This window comes from Antechinus flavipes, chromosome 4, assembly GCF_016432865.1.
Source record: "Antechinus flavipes isolate AdamAnt ecotype Samford, QLD, Australia chromosome 4, AdamAnt_v2, whole genome shotgun sequence".
Classification (NCBI taxonomy): domain Eukaryota; kingdom Metazoa; phylum Chordata; class Mammalia; order Dasyuromorphia; family Dasyuridae; genus Antechinus; species Antechinus flavipes.
This window is the reverse complement of record NC_067401.1, coordinates 289,698,462-289,711,001: the sequence shown is the minus strand read 5'-3', so window position 1 is coordinate 289,711,001 and position 12,540 is coordinate 289,698,462. Positions and strand designations below refer to the sequence as shown.

Here is a 12,540-nt window from a genome sequence, read left to right as displayed (position 1 = left end):
CCTGGGAGGTAGATGATATTATTATCTCTAATACTTGAACATAGTGAAATAAATGGAGATTAAGTGACAGAGCTGCTAAGTGTCTGAGATTGGGTTTGAACTCAAATCTTGACTCCAGGCACCCAGCTCTAGAGATGGTACTATTTATATCCCTCACCTCTGGACCCCCAAAAAGGGGGAAATTATTAACAGTAACAGCCTCAGGCACTAACAGTTGCATCTTCCTTGTGAGCTGAAAGCCCAAACCTTCCCAGTGAACTCAAATCTAGGGAAGGTCATTGCAAATACGCCATGTCTCACTTGAGAATATTTGCCTCGTTATGCTAAAATAACTCGCCTTTGGATCCCTGAAGTCTTGACTGCTTAACCATAGATATACATTAATATCCATGAATCAAAATTCATTACTAAGTGTGGAGGTTTAAGAGACTAGTAGGAGAAGGAAGAGGTTTGGAATGCTGCTATCACATTATTTAGGTTTGGGCTTTCAATATAGCATTTGTAAGAAATTATTTTTTAAAACTCACATTTGTATTGTAAAGGGGGGAAAGGATTAATTTTGGAATCAGTGGATTGGATTAAAATATTATCTCTGATATAGTCACATGATCTTAATCTACCTGGACTTCCATTTTCTTCCCCAGAAAATAAGAGAGAGTTTAAGATCTCTTTCAGTTTTAGATCTGTGAGCCTTTGAGGTTTGCAGAAGCCCTTTCCCTCGACCCTTGGAGACAACAGTAGCATAATGAAAAGAGCAGTGGACTCTGATTTAAGAGAGGCCAAAGTTCATATCCTGCCTTTAATACTTATTAGCTTGTGACATTGAACAAGTCAGCTTCTCAGATCCTCAGTTGTCTTATCTGTGAAATGGGAATAATAAATATACTGACCTTCCAAGGCTGTCATAAGGATCAAACAACATGTAACACTGCATTAAACTACTAGGTATGCATACTACTTTAGCATGACATTTGTTCATGTTATAGATGAAAAAACTGAGACATGGGTGATGGTGAGTGATTTGTGCATGACCAATAATAGTGCTAATAAGTGTTCAGAGACAAGATTTGGAACTTGGATTTGGATCCATATCTCCCGACTCTAGGTTCATCAGTACTACCATTTTAATCTGACTGCTTTTTGGTTACTTTCAAGCAAGTTCTTACCTTATTCTGTGCCCTGTCACAGAGGGTACACAGAGACAACCAAAAAAATCCCCTGCCCTCAATCGGAAAGAAACAATAGGTTTGCATGTATACACAAGTCAGGCACTTACACAAAGGTACGTACATATGTGTGCCTACAGTTGTTGGTCAGTCATTTGAGTTGTGTTCGAGCTTTGTAACCCCATTGAGGTTGTCTTGGCAAAAGTACCTGAGTGGTTTGTCATTTCCTTCTCCAGCTCATTTTACAGTTAAGGAAACTGAGGCAAATAGAGTTAACATACCTAGTCCAGATGCTAAACATATTATAGGAAAGTATAAGTTATGAGTCTGGACACCTGTTTGGCTATCTGAGGTGAGTGAGCATGAGAAGTGCAGGATTATCCTAAAATTGCAAGTGTGGGTAATTAGAAGGATCCATGATTGTTTCAGATATGTTGAATTTGGGACAATCCAGTTAAAAATGCCAGTTCATGATGTATGACTGGAGTTCAAGAGATGTGCATGTATATAAAATGTGAATTCAGGATGATATCTAATGCCATGAGAGGCTAACTAAAGAGTTTAGAAAGAAAAGGGCCTAGTACAGAACCTCAGGATGCACCCACAATTAGGAGTGAATAATAGATAATGACCCAAAAGAGATCGCTAGGAGGAAAGAACCAAGAGAGAATGGAGAAGAGTATTCAGGAGAAAAGGTGGTCTACCATGTTTGTCAATGTTGTAGAAAGCTCAAGAAGAAAGGATGAGGATTGAGAACAGAATACCACATTTGGCAGATAAAGATCATTAGCAACTTTGAAGAGAGAAGTTTTAGTGTTGAGCATTGAAGTAGGAAACCATATTTCAAAGAGTTGAAGTAAGAAGCAAGAACATAGACACAATGAGTGTTAATCTTTTTTTTTTTTTTTCCCTAGAAGTTTGGATTTGAAAAGAGAGAAATGATAGTAGCTTGAGAGGTTGTAGGGTCAACCAAGGGCTTTTAAAGGGAAACCTGGGAGTGTTTGTAGGCAACGGGGAAGAAACTAGTACAAAGGAGAAAATGGAACATTAGCGGGAGAGCAATTTGCTGGAAGAGAGAGCTGAAGCTGGAATCAAGGTATGAATAGAGGGAATGGCCTTGGTAAGGAGATGGGTTACTTCTGTCTCAGAGAGGAACAAGTAAAGAATGGTGCGTTATTTAAAGCAGTTTTGGAATATAGAGAAGGGAAGTTTTCTTCCAATGGTCTTAATTTTCACAGAAAAGTATGAAGCTATAAGGGTAGCAAGAAGGATTTATATGGGAGACCTAAGGAGAAAAAAAGAAAGTCTAGAATAGTTACTGTGGAAAGAGTAAAGAGGGTTATCAAACACATCTAAATTGAGGGGAAGATTGTCTACTTCGCTTCTGAACTACTCAGATTAACAGTAGCATTATATGCCTCTCTCCCTGTCTGTCTCTCTGTTTCCCAATCTTTCACTCTTTTTCTCTGTTTGATTCTTTCTATATGCACATGCACACACAGACACACACGTAGTCTTCATTCCATTAATGACCTGTATTACCTGTTAATGCCCATTAATGCTGAATACTGAAATAGGCTCAGTCCTTCCCTCCACTGACAGTTCAGCTGCTCCTGTTTAGAACCACAGGACAATAGAGTGATAAGACATCTACCTGGTCCAACCCCCTCATTTTACTGATGATGAACCTGAGGCTCAGGGAGGGAAATGTTTATCCCAAAAGATAAATACAAGTTAGTGGCAGAGATAGGATTAGGATGGAGATTTTCTGATTCATTGTTCTCCTAACACTGTGTCATGTCACCTCCCTATTTTTTTTTTTTTTTGAAATGGCTTACAGCTTTTGAAATAGTTTGAAAAAACTTTATATAAAGTGAAAACTAAGGAAGATCTCACCAACCTTTCTGTAACTTTGAGATTATTACTGATACAAAGTGGATATAAATATCCACTGATATTTATGTATAGTAATATAATAACAAAATATTATATGTAATAATATATAATAAAAGTAAATATAAAATATATAATAATATAAATAATATCTGGACACAAATCTTTTACCCAATAGCCAGTCCTTTTCCAGGGAAGGACTAATTCACTTCTTCTCCCTCCCACATAGGGACATATTCTATAATATAAAGTGAAATTAAAGAAAAGCATTCAAGGAAGACCAAATCTATCTTTACCCACATCTTTTAATTGGCTTACATTTAATTTTGTGTTGTCCATTGTACTTGAAGCTCACCCTTTTCTACAAGAAGTAGATATAAAATTTCTCATGTATTTCTATTTTTTCACAGTCCATAGAACTCTACCTCCGTACCCCAATTCCTAGGTTATATACAAAAATAAATAAGGTTTTTTGCCACAAATACAAGTGTACAGAAGTCAGATATATGCACAGGGAGAGGGAAAACCATAAAGCAGTAAAGCAGGAGAGGAACAGATGGCATCTGTTTCCTTCCCTTACCCACTCCCGCCCCTCCCCCTGCCCCTGGCTCTTGTCAGCTGGAAGGATCCAGTTCTCTCAGGGCAGCTGCCACACCTCCTGGTGTGTGTCCTCCCACTCCTTGGCTGATTGAAAGGCAGGAGCTGGAGGCCATGGGGGCCCCTCCTGTTTAGAAAAACAAACCTGTGGGCCGTCAGATTCATCAAAGAGTTTCCCATTTACCACAATAATTGGTCAGAAATCTCCTTGGGGTATCCCCCAATAAGTGCTCATGGACCCAACTCTCACTTGAGGCAGCTTTAATTTTTTCACCACATTCAACTACTGCAGTCTCATCACAAATGAGGGGTAGAAAGTAAGTCTACCTGAAGGTAGAGATGGACATTTTTCTCTTTATCTGCAGTACATGATGTACTTATGCCTTGGACATGGCAGGAGTTTAATAAACGTTTTTGAAATGGGTATCTTATAGATTCCTGATATCCATGATTCTGAATACCCATTTTCTCTCAGTACACATTTCTCTCAACTGATACATAAAGAAGCCTCAGTTGAAGTTAACCACATTTAATAAGATAGTCCTGCTTTTCCCTTCAGATCCCCCCCATCATTTTCACCATTTATGAAAAATAACATATCATGGCCTTAATATGATAAAATAGTCCTTCTTCCTCTTCCCCATCATTTTCTCCATTTGTGTGTTCAACAACTCTTAAAAAAAAAAAAAAAGTCTTATTAGGGGACAACTAGATAACATGGATAAAGCACCGGTCCTGAAGTCAGGAGTATCTGAATTCAAATCTGACTGTGAGACTCTGAAGTCACTAAAATCCAACTGTCTTGCCAAATCTCACCCTCTACTCCCACCCCAAAAGAAGCCTTCTTATCTGGGAAGAACAGTTATAATGCTAGATAATTCCTCATAAAAGTCAAATTGTTTTAAGCTGTTTTTCAACTTAAAGAGTTCTTGGAAAATGAATCCAGGTTTAAAGTATCATTTGAACATTTGGTAAAATTCATACTGATGTGTTGTCCAAAAAGGATGGCATGAATCAAGTTGCCATATGTAAGATGGATGATGGCCAAGGTTTTTTTGTGTTTGTTTTTTAATTGAATTCCAACATTTATAATAAAAATGTGTCTTGGCTGCAATCCATGAACTTGAATACAGCCCTAGATGACTTAAGTTGGCAATTATTCCCTGGCTACATCAGATCAGCAGGTGCCCCATGATCTCTCAAATCACAAGTCCTTTTTGCCTAAAACTTGGGAGAGAAACAGGATAAGATGCACAGATAAAATTTTTTGATGGTCTTTTGGATTCAGGATGGAGGAAAGAGTCATAATAGTGAAAAACATTATAGGGTAAGATTTAAAGGAGACTGAATGATTTACAGATATCACAAGCATCTTTCAATTTGAGTTAATGAATTAATGTAGAATATTTTACAAGAAATAAAACCTTCATTCCTTTAAGAATATATTTAAAAATTCCACAAACAATTCATTATCTACAGTGTACAAAGTACTTCTTGCTAATCCTAGGGAATATGTGGATAATAATGATAGTTCCTGCCCTTAAGAATTCTGTTTCTCCCAGAAGGTGGAATTAGGCATGAGTATCAGTCTATATATAACTATATAGCTCAATTATAAAGTCATATGTTCTGTCAATAAACAGTTACAATTTTAAAAAATTATAAAATAAAGTAGGGTGTGATTATAAGGAAAAGAAGTCCGGGCAAAGAACTCTAGGAGTTTTTGAGGAAAGAGAGAATATAAGGGAAAAAAATGTTGCCTATTAGAATTCTTAGATTAGGAGGCAGAGACCTATGATTTTGTTGATTTAGGGCAGAAGTGTCAAACCTGTGGCTGGCTGCCTGGCCTGTAGCTACCCTTAAGTAATTGAGAAATATGTAACAACATAAATGAAAATAAAATAAAATATAGATAATATTAATATGTGGTTTTCTAAGCCAATCTGTGTCTGCAGGGATCCTTATAGATAGCTTAATGATCTCTTTTATATTTGAATTTGACACCAGTGGTAGAGAGAACTCTTGGATAAGAAAACTCCTTCCAGCCACACAAGCCAATACTTTCTCTATAATTCTTTATCACAGCAAGTTACCTCGAACGCCATGCCGTCATATAACATGCCCAGGGTCATCCACCCAGTATGTGTCAGAAGTAAGATTGCATCCAAATTTTCCTGGTTTTGAGATCACCTCTCTATCCACTGTTATACTACCTCCCTAATAGATATCTTACTTTACTCAGTATTTAATATTTATATCAATTGTTATCAGAATGGGTGTTTCTTAAATAATTTTTTTTTTATTTTGTGAGCCTATTTACACTTTTAATTTGCTCCACCTTTTTAGTTAAAAAATGACAACAAAACCTTTTACTTAGAAGCCTAATTAGGTATTATTGAAATGACTATTACTATTACTACTTTAGATTCAGGAAGGGGAAAGAATACATTGTAGATAATTAATAGTAGAATTTAATAATAGAATTTTTATATATATTCTTAAAGAAAGGAAGTTATATTTCTTATAAAAGATTCTACAAGCCAGCCTTTTCATTAATTCAGATTTAATGTATAGGACTTTATATAGTTACAGTTATAGTACTTTATATAGTTATAGTTATAAAGTACCTAAAAGGTCATCTCATCCACAGCTTCTTAACCTGTGGTTCCCAGTCCCAAATGGAGCAATTGAATGTGGGGGGGGGGGGGGTAGTAAAATTGTGGTTTGATTTATATACCTGTTTTGTATATCTATATACACTGAGTGACGATAAAATTTCTTGAACAAAAAGGAGTCAAGATTGGGAAAACTTTTTAAAAAGACCTAATTTAGTCCGGTGGTATTAAATCCCTGTTAGGAGCATATTGACTTAGAAAACTAAAACTAAAATGATGTTGAACTGTCTCTTTAGATATTTTGTTAAATATTTCTGAATTACACTTTTATCTTGTTCAAGAGCAAGAGAGGCTTGAGTTTGAGATCTTTTCTCTAGTTCAGTCCTATCATTATACAGATGAGAAACAGATAATTTATCAAGATCTTCCAGGTAGAAAAGCCAGATTTCTATCTCTAAGTTGCCGCATGACATTTATGTAGCATTTTATGGTTTGTAAAGCAAATCCATACATCACTGCATTTGATACTCACAACCAAATGAATAAATATAGAAATTTTCTGTTTTATAGATGAATAAACAGTACATAGAGAAGCTAAGAGTTCCTTGATCGGGGCACTCAATTAATAAGTGTTTGAGATGGGATTTGAACCCAGGGTTTCTTTCTTTCCACTCAGCATGCTGTATGTCTGAAATATAAATCTATTTTTAAAAAAACACCAAATACCACCACCTGGGAACTTGGCTCTAAATTAGCATAAAAAAAATATTAATTGTTGTTGAAATGTTTAATACAAAGTTTGAATGTGAAAATATTTTGTGCATACTATCTCAATGGTTGAATCCCTATCAACAAATGTATAAAAGAGTACTTGTACACTGACTTTCTTGTCTACCCTAAAGTTAACTCATACTTTAAAAAATTAAATAAACTGGAATTCATTTGATAAGTCTCCTATTGCAAGCATTTCTTTCCCCACACCATTTTGGAGCATTTCCCAGGTGGTCCTCCTAAGATTTTTCATGATGAAATGTCTCCATCTAGTGGTGCTTCTTAGCAGTAAAGTATTTTCTCATGCAAGATGATTGGACCAAGTTGTTTTAAAGTCATTTCCCTAAGCACAGGAATTTAAAAATATGAAACACGCTGTTTAAAAAGAATGAGGGCTGAGAACTTTCTTGGTATATTAGTGTCATTTTAATCATTCTGCTTCATGGTCCTACCTCAGGCACAAGAACTGAATACTCACTAAGTCATTGGAAAACTTAATTTAATCAGATCTGAACTTGAAATAATAGTCATATATTTATACAACTTTTTAAAATTTACAAGATGCTTTCATGTATTATCTCATTTGAGCATCACAGCGTACCTTTGAGGGCACAGTCGGTGCTATGAAATTATCATTGTGTACAATGAGGAAATTTGAGTTTTAGACTTAGAGGGGAAAGAGAAGGGGATATGTATTTGTTAAGCTCCTAGTACATGTCTGGCAATGTGCTGATCACTTTACAGATATTATCTCATTCAGTCCTCTATTATCCCCATTAAATATATAAAGAAACTGAGGCAGACAGAGGTTTAACCGCTATGCCTTCCATCACAGAATTAGTCAGCCTCTGAAATCAGATTTGAACTTCCTGACAGGAAGCCCAGTGCTCTCTAGCTTACTCACTGTCACACAACGAAGGAGGTATCAGAAACAAGACTTAAATGTCAATCTTACCTAAGACAAGTTTAACCTTCTGTCTCTTTGTGGAAGTAAATGTGATTTGTAATCTGTTTCTGTGTTTTTAATGCAGTGAAAGAGGAGCTTCCTTTCATACAATTTCAAAATTACTTGAGAAACTCATGTAAAATTAGTTTTCATGGAGCCATAGACTCTCTTTGCCAGCATCATATTTCTTGTGGGTTGTTTTGTTTTGCCAGTTGAAAGCTCCATTAAGCATTTTCTCACAGCTGCATCTGTGGCATAAGTTGGCTGGTTGCCTTCTACTAAACTGAGTTTGCTCTGGTTGTCAATTCAGTTGTACCTGGGGCTGTTGTTGCTTGAAGTCCCTGAGTATTGTTCTAATCATTTGGCTTCTATGGCGTGGTACTGTGGTAGCCAGTCTGCTCTTTAATACCGGGGGCTGGACCTTCTCTAACTAATTAAGTCAGACTGAGGAAAACCTTTAAACAGGGCCAAGAGCCAACACATTTTCTTCCCTGGCTCAGTGCTTTGAAACTGAGCCTAGCCAGAGAGTGATAAAAGACCTGGGATTTCTCCTTGATTCCTCCAAGGACCAAAAATGGAAACAGAGATAGACCGATAGACTGACAGAGGCAGGGTCAGAGAAACAGAGAAGGGGAGGGAGGAAGAAGAGGGAGGGAGAGACAGAGACACACAGAGTACATATAATAACCTCACAATACCCATATCCCTGCTTGATCTGATATTTTCAGCTCTGGTGAACTGAGGTAGAATTACCAACTCTTCAGGGATAGGGATTGCATCTGGTACCACTTTTATATCTTTCCTACTGCCCCCCAGCCCAGTTTTCTATCCACAAAAGACACTCTTCAGATGTTATTATGGAGACACACACCCCCTCCCAGCTACTTCTGCTAATAACTTCCGTCTACACATCACTCTTAAATTGCAAAAAGCACAATTTCCACAACAACCTAGCAATTTGGCAGTGCAAATTTCCCAATTTATGAATGAAAAAAGTGCCCTCACATAGATCAGGAAGTGTTTAAATCAGGATTCAAACCTTTCCACTTTGCCACATGATCCCCTTAGATGAAGAGAAAGCGTTAGAAGTCTCTCTGGACCATTCTATAGCCTGTTTTTTGATTTCCCAGCCTCAAATCTCTTCCTTTGTAGTAGTGATGGCATTGTCAGTGTTGTCTAACTCTCTGTGACCCCTTTTGGAATTTTCATGACAGAGATGCTGGAATAGTTTTATATTTCCTTTTCTAAATCATTTTACAAATGAGGAAACTGAGGCAAACAAGGTTAAATAAGTTGCCTGGAGTTTGAGACCTATCTGAATTCAGGTCATCTGGATTCCAGATAGGGCATTCTATTCACTGTACCTTCGAGCTGCCTAATCTGTCCTCTACTCAGCTTTCAAATTGATTTTCTTAAATGCTAGTGCTTTCCCTCTGAGAATATTCTCATTTTATTCTGTCTGCATCTTATTTGTACATAATTGTGTGCATATTGTCTCTCTCTACCTCCTTTAGAATGTGAGTTCCTTGAGTGCAGGAAATATCTTTTGCCTTTCTTGGTATTTTCAGTGCTTAGCAATATGCCTAGTGCATATTGGGGGCTTAATAAATGCATGTTGTCTGGCCCCATGTTGTTGTTTTTTTTTTCCCCCATTGGTGAACTATAAGACTATGAGTATTCAAGGGAAATTTAATCTTTTATCTTATTAACTGATAGTGGAAGGTGGGGAGACAGAAAGGTTCCAATAATCATTCCAACTCTTACTGCTGCTTCCTTATTCTTCAATAAGCCACATAGGCAGTCGCTCCACTGAATGCTTGTGAATACAAATGAGTGTAGCTGGAGAGAGAGAAAAAAAAGATTCCTTTGAATTCTTCATCTCTCTTCTTGGATCTTAGAGTAGCCCTGCTACTACACAATAGCAGAATCTCTCTCTCTCTCTCTTCCCCCCTCTTTCTGTTAGTGTCTGTCTCTCCTTCTCTCTCTCTCTCTCTTTTCTCTCTCTCTCTCTCTCTCTCTCTCTCTCTCTCTCTCTCTCTTTTCTCTCTCTCTTCTCTTTTCTCTCTCTCCCTCCTTCTCTTCTCTCTCCTTCTCTTTTCTCTCTCCTTCTCTCTTCTTCTCTCTCTCTTCTCTCTTTTCTCCCTCTCCCCCTCTCTCTCTCCCCCCCCCCCCTCTCTTTTCTCTCTCTAGAGAGGCTGTTTGGCAAGCTTGCTGCTGAGCATCCTCAGGTCGGGAAGGATTCCCTACTGCCTATGGCATTATCCCTCTGCCTCTTGTTCCCCCCCCTTCCCTGCCCCCTTGTGGCAGTCTTTGACTTGCAGGCATTTGTCTTCTGACACTGCACATTCCCCCCATAGCCACCCAAGCAGGCAGCATGTGGATTAAGGTACATATTACTCAACTAATTTTGAGGAAATGGACGCCAGCCAATCTCAGATGCAGCAAAAATCCAGGCAGTTTTTTTTTACATGCCTGTTCTTGTTCATGGAGAATTTCCAGTGGAAAAAAAAGCAAAAGGCAGCTAAGTCAGCATTCCTGGATCATGTTTCTCTAAAGATATTAAGTGCTGTACCTAAAATTTTCCTTTAAAGCAAAGGTTTCTCTAACTGGGGCCTATGAGCTTTAAAAAATAAATCTGATATCTGCATTTCAGTATGATTGTTTTCCTTTGTAATCCTGTGTATTTTATTTAATGCATTTAGAAGCAATATTCTGAGAAGGAGTCCAGGGACTTCACCAGACTGTCAAAGGAGGTCATGACACAAAAAGATTCCAGAGTCTCCTCCAAGATGCACGTTAAAATTGTCTCCCACCAAAAATGTTCCTCCATCTTTTGATGTGTTATAATAAAAACAATATAGGAATTAAGAATAAGAACCAAGAATATAAAGTGAACTATTAAATATACTGTGTTAATAAACTGTAGCATATTAGTAATTGAACAGAATGTAGGTTCACCATTTAACTTTATTAAATATAGCATTTGTAGAGATTTGTAGAAGCATACCTCACTATGAATACCTCACTCATATAACATTATTTCTCTAGGAAAATCTGCTCTAAATTCTATATCATTTAAACTTAGAGCATCTTTTCTATCTAACTTAGATTTATGACTTATATGTGCAGTGAAATTTACTGTCTTGCTTTCTATGAGCATGCTTGATTTCTCTTTGTATATCAGTGTAACACTATAAACTACAATAACAGATCTCCACAGAGGTTTCAGTTCAGTTTTCTCTTCCCAGGCTATTTTCCTAGTAAAATAGAATTCATTTTTGGCAAGATCTAGGCAGTTCTTTAACATATTTAGTGATGTTTCCCAAAAGTATCTTGTTCTCTGTTGCACTCTGTAAGTGTACAATGTAAGCACTGAAATCTCAGACTTCTGTACCTTTCATGGAAGCATACCCAGCCCTTCTTTGTGGCCCCAAAGCATAAATCTGACATGAGAACACAAATCTATATTCAATTTATAGTTCGTTGAGCCAGCGCTGCTGGTATCTTCCCTCCCTAATTATCTTATCCTATTTAACTCTCTTGTTTTTATGTAGTATGGGGTATATCTCTCCTTGAGAGCAAGGATTATTTCCATTTTAGTCCTTACATCTCTAGGGCCTACCACACTACACCAGGTATATAGTTGAAATTTAATAAATGTGTTGAATGATAGAGCTTTAGTCAGTGTTAACAGAAATTGAGCAACATATGACTTAAGCTTACAGGAGATGTTGGAGTCTGGGCAAAGAGAATGGGGAACAAGCATTTATTAAGCACCTTCTGTTTCTCAGAAACTATGTTAAATCCTTTACGGATTTCTCATTTGAGCCAGAGCAGTTATGTTGTAAAGTGAGTACTAGAGTGTTAGATCCTAGGAGCTTGTTTCTTGAGGATAGTCGTAGGTACTTAAGTTATCTTAAGTAATCTTTAGTCTGCATGATGTATAGTAGGTTCTTAATAAATGTTAGTCTATTGATTTGTATTCCCTGCAGTTAAGTATAAGGTATATAATAAACTCCTAATGTATATCGAATGAATGAATAATTTGTAAATAGCCTTATAATTCTTTTGGCCACTTTAAATGTATGAATACCTATTATATTAAAGCATAAATATATGAGCATAAATTGCATTAGAGAATGATTTATTAACTTGTGTCTGTTTTTGTTTCTGTCTTCCTGCCTTACAGTGAAGGAGACTGGTGGGAAGCCCGTTCCCTGACAACAGGAGAGACTGGCTATATTCCCAGCAATTATGTGGCTCCAGTTGACTCTATTCAAGCAGAAGAGTATGTCTTTGTTCTTAATGTATTTGTTTTTACTTTAACCACTCATTTCAAAGAACTGCTAACCTAGTACTAAGGTAAATTTGTGTCTCTCTTCAGCCTTAGCTTCACTATTCATTAAGTAGCAGCAGCAATGCTGCTCTGTTCCAGGATTGCACCAGTAGTAATAAGAATAGGGATTAATTATTGTCCTAGGGTGGAGAAATCAGAACAACTACTAAAGGTTCTAATGATTCCATGGGCATCTCTAGTTGTAAGAGCTAGTGG

General features: G+C 37.1%; 1 protein-coding gene across 8 annotated transcripts in view; it reads left to right on the top strand.

Annotated features, from left to right (window-relative positions):
• FYN (FYN proto-oncogene, Src family tyrosine kinase) overlaps window positions 1–12,540 on the top strand; it is a 272,216-nt gene that overhangs the window by 197,073 nt on the left and 62,603 nt on the right. For all 8 annotated transcript variants that reach the window (XM_051997556.1, XM_051997554.1, XM_051997553.1 and 5 more), the window contains one exon: window positions 12,178–12,276. In XM_051997556.1, coding sequence (XP_051853516.1) covers window positions 12,178–12,276 — 99 coding nt within the window. The remainder of the gene's footprint in view (window positions 1–12,177; window positions 12,277–12,540) is intronic.